Source organism: Cervus canadensis, chromosome 1, assembly GCF_019320065.1.
Source record: "Cervus canadensis isolate Bull #8, Minnesota chromosome 1, ASM1932006v1, whole genome shotgun sequence".
NCBI lineage: Eukaryota > Metazoa > Chordata > Mammalia > Artiodactyla > Cervidae > Cervus > Cervus canadensis.
The window spans coordinates 62,656,903-62,678,532 of record NC_057386.1 but is presented as its reverse complement, the minus strand read 5'-3'; the positions used below and the strand labels follow the sequence as shown (position 1 = coordinate 62,678,532).

At 39.7% G+C, this 21,630-nt stretch overlaps 1 protein-coding gene across 2 annotated transcripts in view; it reads right to left on the bottom strand.

The window, feature by feature from the left end:
• The window catches only part of DCHS2 (dachsous cadherin-related 2), a 325,512-nt gene that overhangs the window by 27,445 nt on the left and 276,437 nt on the right, over nucleotides 1-21,630 (bottom strand). For both annotated transcript variants that reach the window (XM_043484112.1, XM_043484120.1), the window contains 3 exons: nucleotides 21,027-21,140; nucleotides 8,447-8,658; nucleotides 5,300-5,451 (listed from right to left, as the gene is read on the bottom strand). In XM_043484112.1, coding sequence (XP_043340047.1) covers nucleotides 5,300-5,451; nucleotides 8,447-8,658; nucleotides 21,027-21,140 — 478 coding nt within the window. The remainder of the gene's footprint in view (nucleotides 1-5,299; nucleotides 5,452-8,446; nucleotides 8,659-21,026; nucleotides 21,141-21,630) is intronic.

Sequence of the window (21,630 nt, the reverse complement as noted above, 5' to 3'; positions counted from 1 at the left end):
ACTCCTAAGTATTTTATTCTTTTTGTTGCAATGGTGATGGTATTTGTTTCCTTAATTTCTCTTTCTGTTTTTTTCATGTTAGTATATGAATGCAAGGGATTTCCTGTTGGTGAGATTTCTTAAAAAAAATTGAAATGAACTGCCATATTGAACCCCAGCAATCCCACTTCTGGGCATACACACTAGGAAAACCAGATCTGAAAGAGACACGTGCACTCCAATGTTCATCGCACACTGTTTATAATACCAGACATGGAAGCAACCTAGATGCCCATCAGCAATGAATGGATAAGAGCTGTGTCATATACACCAATGATATTACTCAGCCCATTAAAAAGAATTCATTTAAACAGTCCTAGAGAGGATGAAGCGGAGCCCATTATAGAGAGTGAAGTAAGCCAGAAAGATAAAGAACATTACAGCATACTAACACATATACATGGAATTTAGAAAGATGGTAACGATACCCTATATGCAAAACAGAAAAAGAGACACAGAAATACAGAACAGACTTTTGAACTCTGTGGGAGAATGTGAGGGTGGGATATTTCAGAAGAACAGCATGTATACTATCTATGGTGAAACAGATCACCAGCCCAGGTGGGATGCATGAGACAAGTGCTCGGGCCTGTGCACTGGGAAGACCCAGAGGAATCGGGTGGAGAGGGAGGTGGGAGGGGGGATCGGGATGGGGAATACGTGTAACTCTATGGCTGATTCATATCAATGTATGACAAAACCCACTGAAAAAAAAAAAAAAAAAGTGAAAAGGTTTTAAAAACAGAAAAAAAATAAATAAAAAAAATAAAGTAAATACCTGGCTCAACAAATACAAAAAAAAAAAAAAACATATTAAATATTTAAAAGGCATTTAAATATTGAAAAAACATATTAAGATCATGGCATCTGGCTCCATTACTTCATGGCAATTAGGAGGGGAAAAGGTGGAAGTCATGACAGATTTCTTCTTTGTGGGCTCTAAAATCACTGCAGATGGTGACTGCAGCCATGCAACCAGAAGACATTTGCTTATTGACAGGAAAGCTATGACAAACTTAGACAGTGTGTTGAAAAGCAGACATTATTATGCTGATAAGGGTTCATATATTCAACGCTATGGTCTTCCCAGTGATCATGTGCAGTTGTAAGAGCTGGACCATAAAGAAGGCGGAGTGCTGAAGAATTGATGCTTTCGAACTGTGGTGCAGGAGAAGACTCCTGATAGTCCCTTGGAGAGCAAGGAGATCCAACCAGTCAATCTTAAGGGAAATCAACCCTGAATATTCCTTGGAAGGACTGAAGCTGAAACTCCAGTATTTTGGTCATCTGATGAGTATAGCTGACTCATTGGAAAAGTTCCTGATGCTGGGAAAGATTGAGGGCAGAAGGAGAAGGGGGCATCAGAAGATGAGATGGCTTGATGGCATTACGGATGCAATGCAGGTGAACTTGGGGCAAACTTTGGGAGATGGTGGGGGACAGAGAGGCCTGGCATGCTGCAGTCCATGGGGTCGCAAAGAGCTGGACATGACTGGATGACTAAACAACAACAACCCAGGAGTTTTTGTTGCTCATTTTTATTTATTTAAAGTCCCTCAAAAGACAGTAATCTTGGCCCTAAAGTATTACAAGACTTACATGAATATCAATTACCAACCTTGGACTGGTCCTGAATGTTCATTAGAGGGGCTGATACTGAAGCTGAAACTCCAATACTTTGGCCACCTGAAGTGAAGAACTGACTCATTGGAAAAGACCCTGATGCTGGGAACGACTGAAGGCAGGAGGAGAAGGGGATGACAGAGGATGAGATGGTTGGATGGCATCACTGACACAATGGACATGAGTCTGCATAGGCTCTGGGAGTTGGTGATGGACAGGGAAGCCTGGCGTGCTGCAGTCCATGGGGTCACAAAGAGTCGGACACGACTGAGTGACTGAACTGAACTGAAGTCTCTTCACATTAGTTATAAGTCAAGCAGAGGAAAGTCGTAATTGAAATCCCATCTTTTTATGCTCACACCTTGACATGTGTAATTTCACAACTGTGAGCTGGAATTTATTTTCTATGATTCTTTTAAGTTTCAAAAGTGTTTTTTTCCTGTATTGTTTCAGTAAATATACAGTTATATGCTCTAAAGATTCATTCACATGATACAGCAGAAAGCTCTACTGCTGCTGCTGCTAAGTTGCTTCAGTTGTGTCCGACTCTGTGCAACCCCATAGACGGCAGCCCGCCAGGCTCCCCATCCCTGGGATTCTCCAGGCAGGAACACTGGAGTGGGTTGCCATTTCCTTCTCCAATGTATGAAAGTGAAAAGGGAAAGTGAAATTGCTCAGTCGTGTCCAACTCTTAGCGACCCCATGGACTGCAGCCCACCAGGCTCCTCTGTCCATGGGATTTTCCAGGGGAGAGTACTGGAGTGGGTCACCAGTGCCTTTTCTGGAAAGCTCTACTAGGACCACTCATAAAGGAAAGAATATCAGTTCCACATTTACTAGCTGCCTATTCCTGGCAAACAATTTTACCCCTGTGAATTTGATTTCTTTACTTTGTAGATCTTAAGTCTGTTATAGGAATTCAACATGTAAGGAAGGTGCTCCATAAATGACACCTATTGTGATTATTACTATGCGTCCTCCCATGAGTTACTAGGGCACTTATTTTCAAGTTCCTGGAAAATAAGAACTGTTTCATGTGTCTTTCTATCCCCAGTCTCATGCTTGGTAATTCATTTTTAAAATTCAGAAATATCAGTCAGACAGAACCTTAAGATCTATTTTATAATTTTTCCACTGAGTTTTCTTATATGTGGCTTAATATGAGAACTAAAAATTATTTAGTTTTTGTTTAAGACATTTATATTGAATAGAATCATAACTGACGATATCTTTCCCTCCTTCATTTTATATTGTAAGACAGAGGGCTAGAACTGGGAATATCTTCCTCAGTCGGACAAAATAGCAGAATTCAAGAGTTAAAAAGAAAAGTTAAAAGCTAAATGATACCAATTCCAAAACATTTATTAAAGGTATAGCACTGGAGGAAGTCATCCTTTTTGTTCAGTGCCTTAAATATCAGGGAAAGCACTAGAAAGGCAGAGAAGTCACAAGGGGGTGGGCGTGGGGACCTAGAGAGGCAGAAGATTCAAACGCTCCCTTGCCTTGGAGACAAGGGAGGCAGAATGTGTGAAGGGTGCCTCTATGTCTCTTGGGGCAGGATGTGTAGATTTCATCTTCTCTCAGTTCCTACTTCTCCCAGCCTTGAATTCAGGGGGAACTGGGGAGGGGTGCTTTCGCACATTGTGACCAGTTAAAATGATGTGAACACTGAAACCATGATGCAAATAGGACAAAGCTGAAAGGGGTTAGATTTAATTGATAATTAGACTCCACTGAGGAAGAACTCTGTAACAGAAAGTCATTACAACCAGGAAATACATAGCTCCTGAAACAGGGCAGACACTCAAGAATCTGAATTTGTAATCATTCAGGTAGCAACTAGACTGAGATTTACCTGCAGTCAACTATGGAGAGTAAAAAGAGCTTTATGCTTAAAATTACTAGAGAAGCAATGTAGCAGGGTTTTAACATATTTATATGATTGATTTCAATGTTTATATAATATGTATCATAACAACTGATTACACTAAAATATTACTGAAAATGATCCTACTAGTTAAGACAGGGTAAGACCTTAAACTAAACTTTTAAAATATCTTTGAAGTAATATTTTGAAATATATTAAACAAAAAGAACTAAATACTTAATCAAACGTTTAGAGTTGGGAAGTTTTTCAGAGGTAAATTAATCCAGTCTGCCCAGGAACAGATCCCATTTTAACAGGCTCTTGCTGTTTAACCACAAGAGTGGGAAACGGCAACCCACTCAGTATTCTTGCCTGGGAAATGCCATGGACAGAGGAGCCTGCTGTGCATGGGTCGCAGACTGGATACGTCTGACAGACTGAGCAACCGAGCCCATTCAGCCACAAGAATACACAGCACTTTCCCCGCATAACATGTAAGTAGTCTGGCCTCGGACAATACTGACATTTGGGTCTCTTGTATTCCTACTTTCTCCCTCCAAAGGATGTCCCCTGTGTAGCTAGTATGGTAGATGCAGCACAGCATCAGAACACCTGGTGGTAAGATGACTGACGATGAAATGGTTCTGCGATCCTGAGCAAAACACTGCATGTCACTCTCAGCAGTGAGTGAGAAAAAGCCTAACTCAACTTCCCTGGGGGCGACGGGAAGATCACAGGAAACACTGTGTATGTGGCCTTTCAGAAAAACACGCAAATACAAGGCTGACTGAAACGCATGATAAGAAAGTTCAGGCTTCCCATGTGACCACTTCCTCAGAAACAAGGTTTATAGTTTCTTAGGTTTCCTTCCTAAAGTTGTCCAATTTTACGTGTGTGCTTTCACTCAAAAAGGCCTGCAGGAAAGCACCGTGGTGCATCTTGTCCCCTCCTTCACTTAGTCATACATCCTGGGGTTCTGTCTTCATTGGTACACATATGCCTTTTTTTTAAAATCAGTTTTTCTGTCCTTTCATGGAAGACTGATTTTCCATGAAAGACTGTCCTTTCCATGAAAGGCTAGGTTATCATTCTTGATGCAGCCTCCATTCACAGATATCTTATGTTCCTTAGAGTCTTTCATTTTCTTTTATAGACTGTGATGTCACAAATATCTCTGTATGTATGCCTAGACACTTGGGAACACTGACTTTTAAAAATCACAGAAGACCTATGACACATTCTCTCTTTCACAGAATTTCTGTGTAAGTCTGGCATATTTTGAACTCTAGGCAAAAAATACATCTCTTCTTGAATGTGCACTTTAAGATGATCATTTCTATCAGAACACAGTCACGTAACATGGACCTGATAACAGGGTTGTACTTTCCTACACAAAAATGAATAAATAATTAAAAACAGAAACACCACTCAGTCTTCACTGTTTTTAAAAGCAACTAAAGCAACATTTACAGGGTCTCTATAGCTCAGAAGGCATTTCACAAATGTCTTTAATGTCTCTTATTTAATATCATACTTAATGGCATCACAAATGCATAAACTCTTAGAACTAGAAGGAATCTTAACATTCTTGTAGTCCAATCACCTTTTCCAAATCACGTTTACTTTCTAAAACTCTCTCAGTGTATCAAGGAAGATCCTAAGTTGGTGCAAAGGGAAAACACATCTTACAGCTAAGCATACCAAACAGGAAGTCATTCCCAAAGCAACAAGGCAGAATAGCTGGTCAAATGGTCTGAGTTTGGGACAAACCTGTAGGCGCTACTGTACTCATAATCCAGGATCACATTTGCTGTTAGCACACCACTCAGCGGATCCATTTGGAACACTTTTCCTTCGTTGCCAGAGAGAATGGAATACTCCACGAGGCCATTCGACCCACTGTCCAGGTCTGTTGCAAAAACCTGTGAGGAATGGTAATGCTTACCATTAGGTAAGCATTGAAAGTGCAGAACGGGTTAAGCCTATCTTTCAGAGCAATGCATTATGAAAGAATCACATTGTCAAACACATTTTAAAGACAATGATCAAAGGAATATTAGCCATGGCTGAATTTTATATAAAAGTGAATGATGGGTGAGAAGACTATTCTACAGACTAGATGCAAGAGTTTCCAAGTAATTTCAGTAGGAGTACCACAAGTTTGAGTGAAATGAAACAAAACCCAGATTTAGTGCTAGCAAATTTAGATCCTAGTGATTTATTTGATGAGTTGTCTAAGTACTAGTGTTGAAGATAAAAAAGTACTAATGGTGAAGTGTGCATCACTATCCACAGAGATGTATTATTTAGTCTGATTTACATTTTAATTGCAAACTAATTCTATTAATGTATTCAAGACCTTGCATAAGAACAAGTTGACTGATTAATTTCTTTCTGTTTATTTTTATTCCCTAGGCCCCTCAGCCTTTCTCTGAGCTCCCATCTCCTGTCCTCTCTCTCCTGGGCAACTACACTGATGTCCTAGTGGGTTTGGCTTGTAACTCCCTCCTCTTTCAATCTATGCTTCACATTGCCGCCAGAGTTCTCAGGTGATCCAGGACCTCATCAGGAAGACACAACACCAGACATGTGGTACAGAAACCAGCATCAGACAGTCCCCCTCAGGATCATGAGGACGAAACTTACCTGCATCCAGGGAGAATAAGTCCATCATGCTCCCTAGGTCATACATTTAAAAGAGTTACAGAGTGGAGGCCTCCAAGGAGACATATCATTTAGGGTCTTCAGATGCCATTAACACAAATGCACTGTGGCCAACTTCAGGAAAGAAACAGCAAGGAGACAGTGCCCAGGTGAAGCACAGGAACATGGATATCTCTAGGGCACGGCTTCTCTGAGCTGTTGCCATCAAGATGAATCAGCTGTTACTTGTCTTCATCTTGGGTTCTACCAGCCAAGGTTCAAATTCCAGAGAGAGAAAGTCTGTATGAGGCAGACACAGTTGACAACACTCTGTGACTGGGTGGGGTGGGGTGGGGGTCACCACCTTGACAGACAATCCTACCAAGACTGCTTCTGGCAGAGGAGGGGAAGTTCCTAAAGGGCGTTTGTGGGGCTGCAACCAAAAGGAGGGCACTGGGCAGTGTGGGGGCAAAAAGCAAGAGCTCCAGAATGTTCTACATTCCTGTTCATCTGAACAGGACACAGGAAAACGACAGTTCTATTAATAGCGTCCCTGAAATTAAATGATCTAAAAAACACGAAGAACAAAGTTCCTTGTATCTGTCCCTGACTGAGCCTTCTCAAAGTTTACATTACTGAAGCACTGGCAGGTCGGGCTGTTTCCCTATTGGGGGTACTGGAGCTTCAAAGCTGCCCTCACCTTAACATGAGTGGTCTAGCTCTGTCCAGGTCAGCATGTGTGACAAAGTGCAAAGCACCAGTGCCCTGGGGAGAGAGGGTCCGCCGTGACCAAGCCGGCCCTGCAGTGACACCGGGGGCATCAGTCATCCCGGCTGAACAGGCATCACTGGGGGTACAGACCAGGAGAGAGGATGCTCTTACTCCTTACCTTCCTCTTAAGCATCTCAGTCCTGGCTGAAGCCAAAGTAAAGGCTCAACAATTCTGCAACATGCTGGAATCTGGAGCAATTAGGCTAAATCTGCAAAAATAATGTAGGAAATCCTGGGGATCCTGGACCAACTGAGAGCACAAATCTAAAACTCCAAGACAGCTGAGCCTCTGCTGGTCTTGTCTGCACCTTCAGAGGGGAAGATGGCATCTGGACTAGACAGGGATCAAAGAAAGGTCTGTGTGCATATCCAGGTGAAAGTGCTGCATGGAAACCTAGGGGATCACCTATACCCCTGGCCCCATCTACCCCAGAGAGAGAGTCATGAGATGCTGGGTCATGGGTTATAGAGGTGAAAGGGAATGTTCTGCTCAGCCACCAACTGTCAGGAAGGGGGTTTACACACATTCTCTGTGCAGATTCCCGAGCCTGTAGGTGTCCTAATGCCCAGTTCTTGAACTCAAAGCATCAGTTCAACCCTGAATGGAAAGATGAAGATGTGCAGCAGTCCTGAAGCAGGGAGAGTCTAGCAAGGGTGGGTGGGTTTGGAGCTTGAGCAAGAAGACTGCCGTGTGAACAGACCCTCTCTTTCAGGCCACAGGGCTTTCTCCTGAGACGGGGCTGGGCTTTAAAACAGTGGATGTGCCTTTCACGTGAGACACCTGAAGGTCCCAAGCCCAGGGGGTCTTCCCATGTGTCTGCACCTCAGTCTGTGTGAGTCTGGCTGCAGCTCCACTTGAGAAATGCCTGCTCACCCTTTAAGACCAAGTGCAAACCTCGGGACCCATCTGTGTTTCCTCTTAGCTCGCATGACATTCAATATACACTCTTCTATTATCACATTAGAAATTTAAGTTGTATAGTGAGTCTTCTGAACCTCTCCACTAAGCCGTACACACTTAGAAGGTGAGCTGCTTTTTGTGCCCATCTAGAGTCCCTGCTAATCTCCAACAGGGTCCCAAGAAAGAGCAAGTAGGCGCTACATGCATGTTATGCATGCTAAAATGCTCAGTTATATCCAACTCTTCGTGACCCTATGCACTGTAGCCGCCTAGACTCTTCTGTCCATGGGATTCTCCAGTCAAGGATACTGGAGTAGGTTGCCGTTTCCTACTCCAGGGGAACTTCCCTACCCAGGAATTGAATCTACATATCCTGCATCTCCTGCATTGGCAGGGGGTTCTGAGCACAAAAAGAAGGGAGTAAGGGTAATGAACTCAGAGACTCCAGACTTCCTTCAACCTAAGGTTCCATCCAGTACATCATATAATGCATATGCCAAGGAAAAAGTTGCAATTTAATGTCCTGGAAAAGGTCTTTAGGTATTTGGATGTACACTGATTGATAAAAATTCACATACACACATAAAACATGTTTCTATTACCTGTACAATGTGATGATTGTAGAACTGGCCCTCAGACACTGATGCTTGGTAAACTGTTTGCTCAAAGTGTGGTGGATGATCGTTCAGATCTTGGATAAAGACTGCTACTTTGCTGTAGGCTCTATGCCCCCTACTTTCAGCTAAAACGATGAGTTGAACTTCTTTTCTGACTTCAAAATCAAGAAACTTGGGTTCTTTCACAGTGACTTCTCCTATTTTTATTTCCAGAGAGAAAAAAAAGGAAAGAATAGAAAATGATTTTACCTTTGACTGATGCTCACATGCTCTCCTCTCCTTCAATGCCTCCCACTGGCTGGAACCCCCTTTCCTAGTGTCTGGGGTCATTGTGAAGAAAGGTGAGAACAGGCAGACATTTACATGGTTCAGACATGTAGGAGGGAAAGAAACCATGAAACATCTGGGATCTGAGGGCTCTGTCTTAAGTCATCCTTCTGTCTCTGTATTTAGCCCATGGCCAGGTCTTTGCAGTCAGACATCTCTGAATTCACCCTGTCCCGGCTGCTGCCCTCCTCCAAGCAACCAGTATTTCCCACCTTGTCCCCTGTATTAGCCCACTCATTGGCCTCCGCACTTATCCAGTTCCCATTCTGAATTAAATAATTAAAAAGGTACTGTGACTATCCTTAGAGCCCTTGACTGGCTTCCACAGCAATTACGGTGAAGCTCAGCATTTTAGCCTCCCCAGGACCACCTGCTCGAGACTCTCCCACCTGAGAACTCTCATTCACCTCTTTCTCCCGTTTGCTCTCTCTGCTCTGATGCTAACACTCATACATGTTCTGCTTCTGAAACACACACTTTAGAGTTTCCCTGCAGGCTTTTCCATCCATCTGGGATTGTTCCCACTTCTGTGGATCCTCAGGGATCTTTCCAGCCTATACCATCACCATATCTGTCTCTAACACACTCTCCCAAAGTGCCTGCAGAGCCTTTGTTCACCTGTTTCTGCTGAGTTACTCCCCCTGGTTTCTTAGAAGATTCACCAAGGTGAGCATGGTTACCTCTTACACCACCCTCTCCCCAATGCCCAGCTCAGGATCTGGCACACGGATGCACCTAATAATATCTGTTCCACCCTCAGGCAACAAGTAGAACCAGGTGAGGGAAACTGAGCCTTGGGGGTTATTCCCTGCACAGGTTTTCCCTTGGATTAAGAAACTTCCTCCCCTGACATAATTTCCTTCTTAAGTTTCTACTCTTTCCTTTCTTCCCCTTTGCAATTAAATTTCTTACTGAATTTATTGTTGTTATTATTCCACTGTCATGATTTACTCAGCTGTCGCTGTCAGAAGTTCCATCAAGTGGAGTTTGCTAAAATGGGTACTGATTTGAAGTTTGAGACACCTGAAGCCAAGCACAAATCCTAGCCCTGGATGCTTTATTCAGGTAAAGTACCTGGCTTCCCCACTGCCAAGCTTGTGACCGGTCGGAAGTGACTGAGGTTCTGCTGAGCAGAGGCTCACCTTCTGTAAACAGGGCCCTAAAGGCCCCGTGGGGTTGCCGTGAGAGCGGCTCGGTGCACGTCGTGGATCTCTTTGTAGTCACATGATATGTAGCCCAGGGTCCTCCCCTTGTCTCTCACCCCCCCACCATCAGATACAGATTTAATACCTACAGAAGCTCTGAATTTAGAAGGAGAACATTCAGTAGTATGGATTATTACAAATTTGGACTTCTGGTGAAATAATCTGTATAGGTTTTGGAAATATGGCCTAGAGTCACAGTTCTGATCCATCTGAATCAGTTTCCCTAGAGAACCAGAGTTGGCCAAGGAAACTTTAGGCTATCATGTACCTACCTGGATGCTAACAGTAATCATGCATTAGTGCATGCTGAATCACTTCAGACGTGTCTGACTCTTTCTGACCCCATGGACTGTAGCCCGCCAGGCTTCTCTGACCATGGAATTCTCCAGGCAAGAATACTGGAGTGGGCTGCCATGTCCTCCTCCAAATAGTTATAATAGCCTTTTCTAAAAAGTCTAATGCTAGCACTGAGCATTGTGGGAGGTATTTTATTGCTTCTATGCTATTACTAAGAAAAAAAATACTTATATTCTACATGAAAAACTAACTACAATACCAAATTTTAAAATTCATAAATTCACTTTTATTGTCATCAGATTCAGTTATCAATTTTAGAAAGCTAAATTACTTTTACAAACCACAGTTTGATGTTACCAAAATCCCTGATAGAAAATTCAGAGTAGATTTAATGACAGGCAGCTGAAGAATTATTAAGATGCATTTTGATGAGCTGGTAATGAAAGAAGACAGCTTTCAGAAGTCTCTGTGGAACAAGGGCTGAGCCCATACCTCCAAATGAGAGAGGGCCCCCAGTTGACGTGGATTCAAGGCTCTCATCTGGAGCTCTGTCTCCACCAAACAGGGCATTCAGCCTGCTGTCGTGTTCTGTTACTATTAGTAAAGGAAATAAAATTGAAACACAACACTTAATTGCCAGTGTCACTTAGTAGAAAGTGTGCCAATCACAGTGCAGATCAAAGTGGATTTTTTTTTAATTAAAGGGTTGGGTTTAGGCTTGATAATTGGAATTTTGCACTTGGAATGAATCTGTAGTTCTAATGCATTCTTTGCTTGGTTTTTATTTTTGGCATAATAATTGGCACATGCTGTGGAAATTGTGCAAATAGAAAAGACAATGACCAGTCTGTGAGGTGATTCCGGGCAGGCATACCTACCAGATACACAACTTGCCTTGGATGACTGATGTACACTTTTTCTTAGAGATCTCCAGGATCTACTGTCACCAGGGAGATGAAAGTACTCCTGGGTTCTGTCTAATAGTAGGGGCAGAAGTCTATGCTTTCTTTTGAGTAAGAGGCTCACAAATATCAATTTTTTGCTCATTTACATGTGAGTGTGCCAGTTATGTGTTTAATAACCTGAGAAGAAAATTGCAGCAATAATTTTCTTCTGATATATGGACACGCATAGCCTTTATCCAAGTTATAAAGTCCACATCAAAATGAGATTAAGAGTCTTCAAATACTCAATGCCAGGTAGCATAATCGGGTTACTTCAGTCAATTACAAACTGTGTACATGCATATGTATATGCCCAAAGCTGAATGTGATAAATATTTATGCTATCCCAAAGCTTTTAAACTCTCTCCTCTAAAGCTACATCCTTGAAACACTGGAAGTTTGATCACTTTTTTTATGTCAATCTATCAAATCATAGAATGAAAACTACCATTTGTTCTTTACATGCACAATGTTAGCCAAACTGCAAAATTCATTCTGGTTTAAACAGTGAGTAGTAGATATTTTTAAGTCACAGTGGCAACAAGTTTAGATGCAAAAGTAAACTTCAGTTTGTGACTGTGGCACAGGGCAAACTCAGGCACAATTGGATAGAAAACAGTTCTCTCCAGAGAGCCACCTAATCATAACTTACCAAACCAGTGACTAATAAAGTGATTTTTCTCACACTGTTACCCTGCAGAAAAGTGAATATAACATGAGAGATCAAGTTTACTGATTTATCATACATACCAGTTTTCTACTTTGGCATATGTTTTAAAATACATACATTGGTAAAACCTATATTAAATGACTTTTGACACAAGTTTAATGATTATCTGGCAAAGGTGGCATGAAAGATGAATTTAATATCATAATTTAAGATCCTTAGAAATATTTCTTGACAAAATTATGATAAACTATATATTGGAATAACCTGCATGATAAAAGCAACTAAAATGCTTGATAAATTGTATGTGTGTGTGTGTGTATTAAAGTGCTTCAAAGAATCCTCAAATAAAAAGTTTCCATGACAATGTGTGGTCTATAGTTAACAAGCACAAAATTCACAAAGAAGCAGGGCACCATGAATGTCAGCCAGCAAATTCAGAGGTAGCAGAATAAATTTTCAAAAACTTAAATGCAGAAGTTATTGGACAAATAATATGTTATATTAAATTAAATATATTAAAATATATTAAAAGAAGGTTGAAAACAAGAGCAAGGAACAAGAGATTACTTATTTAAAATACCAGAAGTTGAAATAGAATTAAAGAAAACTTGTAGAAATGAAAAGTGTACTTCCTTAGAGTGAAGAGAAGAGGCATGTAGAAATAAAAAATATAGAAAGGGATGTAAGAGACAGTAATATGGTTCCAATATTTGTCTAACTAAAGTTCCAAAGAAATATGTAAATAAATGATATTTAGATCAGCTGCTGACTTATTAATACAACAACTGGAAACCAGAAGACAGAGAGTAATATCTTAAATAAAGAGAAAATAACCGAGCCTGAAATTCTGAGCCCAGCAAAAATCTCTCTTAAAAACAAGAACTGAATAAAGACATTTTTAAATAAACAAAATCTTGGAAAGTTCATTGCAACAGCTTCTCACTAAAGGATGTACTTCAAGTAGAAATAAAATTATTCTGAGATGTAAGAAAAAATTCTTACTAATAGGAAAGAAAATAGAAAACAAGCAGATGAGTCCATTTAAAAACATTAATAATGCCTAATTTGAAAGACCTAAATTTGTGGTCAAGAAAAAAACTTATAAATTGCAAAAGCAGATATTAGGAGATAAAGAATTCTAAATCTCAGGTATTGTTTAAGAGCAAGATATTGATTCATGTTAGACTTTAATTTGGGCTTCCCTGATGGTTGAGCAGTAAAGAATCCACCTTCAATGCAGGAGACACAGGAGACTTAGGTTTGATCCCTGGCTCAGGAAGATCCTCTGGAGGAGGAAATGGTAACCCACTCCAACATTCTTGCCTGGAAAATCCTATGGACAGAGGGGTGTGGCAGGTTACAGTCCAAAGGGTTGCAAAGACTTGGACATGACTGAGAAACTGAGCATGCACACAGGTTTTAAGTATGCCTGTCAAAATAGCTAGGCTAACCAATAAAAGAAGAGAAAAACCTACATAACTTCCAACAAACATGGGAAAATTTTCAGATGATTGTATATGTCAAATATACAGAAAAATAGCAGAATCAGCAAGAGTTTACAAGTTTTCTAGATACAAAATCAAAATATAAAAGCTAATTTCAAGTAAACAAACCTACATTGCCAGAAAAAAAGCATATTTCATTTACCTCAGCAAGAAAAAGTATAAAATAGTTAGGCTAAATTTAGCAAGATATATGTTGCAGAAAAATAATGTTATTAAAATTAGTAAAGAAAAAAATTGGTGTGAATTTCCGTATCATTCTTGGATTAGAAGATAATACTGTAAAGATACACATTTTCCCCCAAACTAATATGCTGTTGCTGTTGTTCAGTCACTAAGTCATGTCCAGCTCTTTGCAACCCCATGACTGCAGCACTTGGAGTTTGCACAAATTCCTGTCCATTGAGTCAGTGATGCTGTTTTGATCACCTCATCCTCTGCCACCTCTTTTTCGTTTTGCCTTCCAATCTTTCCCAGTATCAGGGTTTTTGCCAATGAATCGGTTCTTTGCATCAGGTGGCCAAACTATTGGAGCTTCAGTATCAGTTCTTCCAATGAATATTCAGGGATGATTTCCTTAGGATTGACTGATTTGATCTTCTTCCAGTCCAAAGGACTCTAAAGAGTCTTCTATAGCAACACAATTTGAAAGTATCAATTCTTTTGTGCTCACCCTTCTTTATGATCCAACTCTCACATCTGTACACAACTACTGGAAAAATCGTAACTTTGACTATACAGGCCTTTGTCAGCAAAGCGATGCCTCTGCTTTTAATTTCATGGCTTCGGTCACTGTCTGCAGTGATTTTGGAGCCCAAAAAGGGAAATCTATCACTGTTTCCACTTTTTCTTTTCTATTTGTCATGAAGTAATGGGACTAGATGCTGGGATCTTTTTTTTTTTTTTTTTTAATGTTGAGTTTCAAGCCAGCTTTTTAACTCTCTTCTTTCACCCTCATAAAGAGGCTCTTTAGTTCCTCTTTACTTTCTGCCATTACAGAGGTATCACCTGTATATCTGGGGTTGTTAATATTTCTCCTGGCAGTCTTGATTCCAGCTTGTGATTCATGCGGCCTGACATTCCACATGATGTACTATGCATAGAAGTTAAATACACATGGTGACAGTGAGAGAGTCAATTCCTAGGGAAGTTGATAGGAAGTCTAGGGGTCCCCAAGGAGAGAGGGGTCTGGAATTCTCAAGGAAGAAAGGACAAACATTTTTTTCCCTCTACATTCCTTAGGATTATATAACAATAATGTATCCTGCTTGAGGACAGTCTCTGGAAAAAACCTTCTGGCTAATTCTGTTATCTCAAATTGTAAATTATGGGAGTAGGTCTGGTGAGGTCTTTACAACCTCCAGACATTCTTTTGATTCACTGTAATAACTAATTTGAGAGTATGTAATTCCATTGCTAACACTGGCAAGTGGGTACTCTTTCTACGCCCTTCTGATGTCTATATCAGAAGCTTTCTCTATCTCCTTTATACTTTAATAAAACTTTATTACACAAAAGCTCTGAGCGATCCAGCCTCGTCTCTGGCCCCGGACTGAATTCTTCTCCTCGGGAAGCCAAGAACCCTGGCGTCTTTGCGTGATTCATTAACAACCTTTCAACAGTATACGGCCTTGTCTTACTCCTTTCCCAATTTTGAACCATTGTTCAAATGTCCATTGTTCCATGTCCAGTTCTAACTGTTTCTTCTTGACCTGCATACAGGTTTCTTAGGAGGCAGGTAAGGTGGTTTGGTCACTCCCATCTCTTCAAGAATTTTCCATGGTCTGCTGTGATCCATATAGTCAAAGCCTTTAGTGTAGTCAGAGGCAAAAGTAGATGTTTTTTCCTGGAACTCCCTTGCTTTCTCCATGATCCAAAGACTGTTGGCAATTTGATCTCTGGTTCCTCTTCCTTCTCGAAACCCAGCTTGTCCATCTGCAAGTTCTCAGTTCATACACTGCTAAAGCTTAGTTTGAAGGATTTTGAGCATAACCTAGCTAGCATGTGAAATGAGCCCAACTGTACAGTAGTTTGAACATTCTTTGGCATTGCCTCTCTATGGGATTGGAACGAAAACTGACATTTTCTAGTTCTGTGGCTACTGCTGAGTTTTCCAAATTTGCTGGCATATTGAGTGCAGCACTTTAACAGCATCATCTTTTAGGATTTTACATAGCTTAGCTGGAATTTCATCACCTCCACTAGCTTTGTTTGTAGTAATGCTTCCTAAGGTCCTCTTGACTTCACACTCCAGGATGTCTGGCTCTAGGTGAGTGGCTTCACTGTCATGGTTATCTGGGTCATTAAGACCTTTCTTATATAGTTTTTCTGTGTTCTTAATCTCTTCTGCTTCTGTTAGGTCCTTACAAAATATATTGTGCCCATCCTTACATGAAATGTTCTCTGGATATCTCCAGTTTTCTTGAAGAAATCTCTAGTCTTTCTCATTCAATTGTTTTCTTCCTCTTCTTTTTGCATTGTTCACTGAAAAAGGCCTTCTTATCTCCTTGCTATTCTCTGGAACTCTGTATTCAGTTGGGTATACCTTTCCCTTTTTCCCTTGCTTTATGCTCCTCTTCTTTCCTGAACTATTTATAAAGCCTTCTCAGACAACCACTTTAATTTGTAGGTTAATACAACTCCAGTAAAAATTCCAAGAAACTAAATATCCATCAATAGATGAATGGATAAAGAAAATATGATATATCCCTATAATGGTAATTATTCAGCCTTAACAAATAATATCCTGCCATATAATAACATGGATGAACCTTGAGGACACTACATTTAGTGAAATAAACCAGCCATAGAAAGAGAAATATTGCTTGATTCCACTTATGTGACAGATCTAAAATAGAAAACTCAGAAGCAGAGAGCAGAATGGTGATTACCGGAGGCACGGCAGGGTGAAATGGGGTTGCTGTTGAGCAGGAAATGAAGTTTCGGTTATGCAAGATTAATATGTTTTAGATCATGGCATCCAGTCCCATAACTTCATGGCAAATAGATGGGGAAACAGTGGAAACAGTGGCTGACTTTATTTTTCCAGGCTCCAAAATCACTGCAGATGGTGACTGCAGCCATGAAATTAAAAGACGCTTATTTCTTGGAAGGAAGGTTATGACCAACCTAGACAGCATATTAAAAAGCAGAGACATTACTTTGCCAACAAAGGTCCGTCTGGTCAAGGCTATGGTTTTTCCAGTGGTCATATATGGATGTGAGAGTTGTTCAGTGAAAGCTGAACACTGAAGAACTGATGCTTTTGAACTGTGGTGTTGGAGAAGACTCTTGAGAGTCCCTTGGACAGCAAGGAGATCCAACCAGTCCATCCTAAAGGAGATCAGTCCTGGGTGTTCATTGGAAGGACTGATGTTGAAGCTGAAACTCCAATACTTTGGCCACCTGATGCGAAGAGTTGACTCATTTGAAATGACCCTGATGTTGAGAAAGATTAAAGGCAGGAGGAGAAGGGGATGACAGAGGATGAGATGGTTGGATGGCATCACCAACTCGATAGACATGGGTTTGGGTAAATTCCAGGAGTTCGTGACGGTCAGGGAGGCCTGGCATGCTGCAGTCCATGGGATCGCAAGGAGTCGGACACGACTGAGAGACTGAACTGAACTGAACTGAATTGAATGTGTTTTAGAGATCTGCTGCACAGCAGTGTGCCTATAGTTAACATGCAGTTTTGTACACTTAAAATTTGTTAAGAGATTTAATGTTAAGTAGATTAAGTAGATTTAACTTTAACTTAATGTTAACATTAAGTGGATTTAATGTTAGATATGACAAATAAAAATCATCAAAAAAGGAAAAATTTTATGAGACGATTGCTATCCACAATGCATAGTTATATAAGGTTTGCAAGATTTAAAAGGAAGATGTTTTGGCCTAATGACTAAATTCTAGATTGGATCTATATGATTTTTTTAAAAATTTTTCTCATTAATTTGGATGAGTTTTCACCTGAAATAAAATATGCATGCCATAGTTATGTGGGTTACATTAATGAAGATGTGATGAGCTGTATATTACCACAATATCATGAATAAATTTCCTTTTCATAGAAAAACAATCCCAGTAGATATGCATGTGTGTGTGTGTGTGTGTGTGTGTGTAAAACTTAACAAGTGGATACAATGCTTTATGTTAGAGCAAATGACCAATAACAGCCAATATATTGTTACTTGAGGCAGAACATGAGGATGGGGTAAGTATTGAGGGAGGGAGTTCTGCTTCCCTGATATGAAGACTTATAAAGCCAAGGTAATTAAGAGAGTGTGGTGTTGGTGTTTGGATAGACAAAGAAATGAATGGAAAAGTCACGGAAACATGATATATATACATATGATCATGGTGGTACTGCAGATCACAGGAGAAGGTTATTGCCATTAGAATAACAAGAAATCATGGTTTTAAAAAAAAGAAAGGAAAGGGAAGAAAAAGAAAGGGTAGGAAAAAGCCTATCCATAACTCATGTAAAACACAAAAATCAATTCTAGATGCACTAAAGATGAAAATATGAAACATAGGAAGACTATAAAATTTTAAAAAGACAATGTAAGAATAATTTCATGACCTCAAGGAAGGGAAGAATATCTTAAACAACTTACAAAAAAGGCAAACCGAAAAGTAAAAAATTCATTCTAAATTTTAGATTCATTCTAAAATTGATCTTCCCTGGTGGCTCAGTGGTAAAGGATCGACTTGCCAATGCAGGAGATACAGGCTCAATCCCTGGGTCAGGAAGATCCCCTGGAAAAGGAAATGGCAACCCATTCTAGTAGTCTTGCTTGGGAAATCCCATGGACAGAGAAGCCTGGTGGGCTACAAGTCCTTGGGGTCTTGAAAGAGTTGGACATGACTTAGCAACCAAACAATAACAACATTAAAATCAAAACACATCATTAAGAGAGTGAAAGATAGGCCATAAATTATAAAAAAAATTTGTAACAAAACCAAAGGAGGAATAATAGAATATATTTAAAGTCTTTACATTTCAGAAAGAAAAACACAAGCTTGAAGAAAAATAGGCAAAAATATCAATATGCATTTCACATAGAAGAAAACAGAAATGCTCAATAAACTATGAAAAAAGTCCCCAAATTCACTAGTAGAAAGAAAATCTAAGTTAAAGCCACAGTGGGATAATATTTCACACCCACCAGATTGGCAATAGAAAGTAAACAACTGTGACAGCTCTCATTGGATGCCGGTAGAATATAATGGAGGAACTACTTCATAACACAAGTTGGCACCATCTATACAGCTTAAAATACACACACATACACTAACATACACTCACATGTACTCTGAGGTATTTGTCCAGCCTACACTTCAGGGCTTAAAGAACTCTTTACTTGTGCACCAGAAGACGCATATGAGATTGTTCATTATATCCCCAGACAAGAAAACCTCACTGCTCATCAACAGCAGATGGATAAATAACTGTGATATAGATTTACAATAGCATATCATAAAGCAATGAAAATAAAAGAATAAAATAATACAAGCTACACACCTTAGCGTGGATGATTGTAACTCTGAATTTAAAAAACCTATCAATAGAATGCATGCATGTGTGCTAAGTTACTTCAGTCATGTCCGATTCTGTGTGATGCTATGGACTGCATCCCGCCAGGCTCCTTTGTCCATGAAATTCTCTAGGCAAGAATACTGTAGTGGGTTGTCATGCACTCCTCCAGGGGATCGTCCCAATTCAGGGATCAAACTCACGTCTTCAATGTCTACCTGCATTGGCAGGTGGATTCTTTACCACTAGTGCCAGCTGGGAAGCCCAATACCAATAAATACATAGGGTATTTTTTGAATCCATTTAGGTAAATTCAAAGCAAAACCAATGCTTCTACTAAATTTCTATTTGTAGGAATGCATTTAGTATATTCACAAGGGAATAATTATCCCTGAAGTATGGGCATTAATCAGGCTGGAGCAGTGGAGATGCAATCAAAAAAGGGCCCAAAGGGAACATGAGTGATAATGACAGTGTTCTATTTTGTAACCTTGGCAGCAGGTACATATCATTCTTTGCTATTCTTCTTTAATAGCTTCTGTACTATACATCATAGTAAAAATGTTGAGCAAAAAGCAATTCACAGAAGAGTTCATTCAGTGTGATTCTATTATGAAGTTTAAATCAAAGTAAATCGAAACAATGCACTGTCTAGGGATTCAAACATAATGGGGAAATTATAATGAAAAAAAAAGGTAGTGTTCAATACCAAATAGAGATTACTGACTTACCGATTACATCTGGGGTGAAATAAGACAGCTAGGAGAGGGAAGGGGCTTCTTGAGGTTCAGTGATGTCTCTTATTTGGAGATGGGTGGCAAAGATGTGGCCTTTTATTTTACTGTTGTTCATTAAATAGTTGTATATCTCTCAACATAACAGCTTATAGCTATTACACATTAAAATTTTGAAATATATTTCAACTTGAGTCAATCAGTAATTAAAACTATAGTTTTCTGTAGATGACCACTTTGAACTAACCCTTAGATGTATTCTATCTTCATTTTAATGAGAGACTAAAGAAAATAAGGCCAAGCCTGGGCCATGTTAGGGGTGATGTGGCAAAAGGATTTGGGTGACCTGGGAAAATGTGAAAACTCAAATTTACCTTCTCCCTAAGCATTCTAATCTCAGCTCCTTTCCTAGAACCCTCAGACGTCAGACTGCTAGAGACTTAATGACTGGTGGGGGAAAAAGGTTTGGTGGTGTTCACAAATGGCCTTCTTGCCAATAGGCTTCCTGAACCGTTTGCTAACCACATGATGGGGTGAAGAGATGAAGACTTCATGCAGGCTACATCAGAGAGGTTGCTGAGCAAAGGCTGAATGTATAAAAACAACTGTAATACTACCCTGAAGGAGAAGGCTTTTGCTTAAGAAATGACCCCCCTCTCAATTCTTCCCATGTGTACACAGTATGGATTAAATAAGGCAGTTGTACGGTAATACAGAAATTATTAAAAACATTCTTCTTGAGGTTTGACAACGAAGCAGTAGATACATATCTATGACATAGTTGTTAGATTAAAAAAAGAATGTTTCAAATAATCAATTGGTATTCATTTAAGGCACAATAATGGTCTTATTAAAGCTAAATTTAATACATGCTGTATTTGGAAGTAATTTCTTTACCACCACATAGAAACCTTTCCAGTTTTCCTTTCTTGTTGCACTGTTGACATTAAGTGGCGAATTAGAAGAATCTCTGATGAAAACTTCCTAAGGCTAGACATGTGTGCTTATTTTCAGTTCAACCCCATTCTCACTGATCTCCCTATTACATTCCCAATTCTCCCAAATGGATAGGGAAATTATAAGTAGAAACCAATTTATCACCAGATAACAGGTAGGGTAGGGCAGGTACTGTTTAACTTGCAAATGTGAGGAATAGAATTCTTAGAGAATACATATAAACAAATATTTTCTGATATCTCATCAGCTACCATAAAAATGCTTTGTTGTTTACCTTTGAAATTATTTACATCTGGCAATTTCTACCTTTGCAATCTTGAGTTTTCTTTGCAGACGTATGCCTTACTAGCAACAGTAAGTGGAGCAGAAAATAAAGCACAGAGGGTTTACCTGATTTAGAATTCAAGGAAAAAGCTCCATCTTCATTTCCATTAAAAACTGAGTAGTTAATGCTGTCCCGAATTGAGTCTGGAGCAAAAGCTTTTATAGTCACAACAGAAGTACCTGTAAAAATTAGGCAAAACAAACACACAAACCAAAAAAAAAAAAAAAAAGAAACCAACTTTAGTAAAAGGAAACTCAGAAAAAACCACTGGGTGGTTATTATTTGCCCATTAATTATATTTTCACTTATTCATTCAGTCAATGATTACTTATTGAGTATAGTCCATAAGCCAAGTCCCATGAAAGGTGTTGGGGGATATAGCGACAAACAAGATAGAAAAGATCTCTGTCTTCCTGCTGGTAATTAACTGATGGGAGGATATGAACAATAAACCATTAAAGAAATACATAATCAAGGTAGATTTTGGAAGTTCTAAGTTCCCTGCAAAGAATTAAATAAAGTTATACTTCTGCTGCTGGGGAGGTAAACACCCCTTTGTAGAGGCCTCAGAGGAATGACATTCCAGTTGAACTCTGAAGCATGAGAAGCCACAGAAAGGATCGGAAGAAATGGATTCTAGGAGAAAGAGTAGTGAGTGGTAAAGAGGCC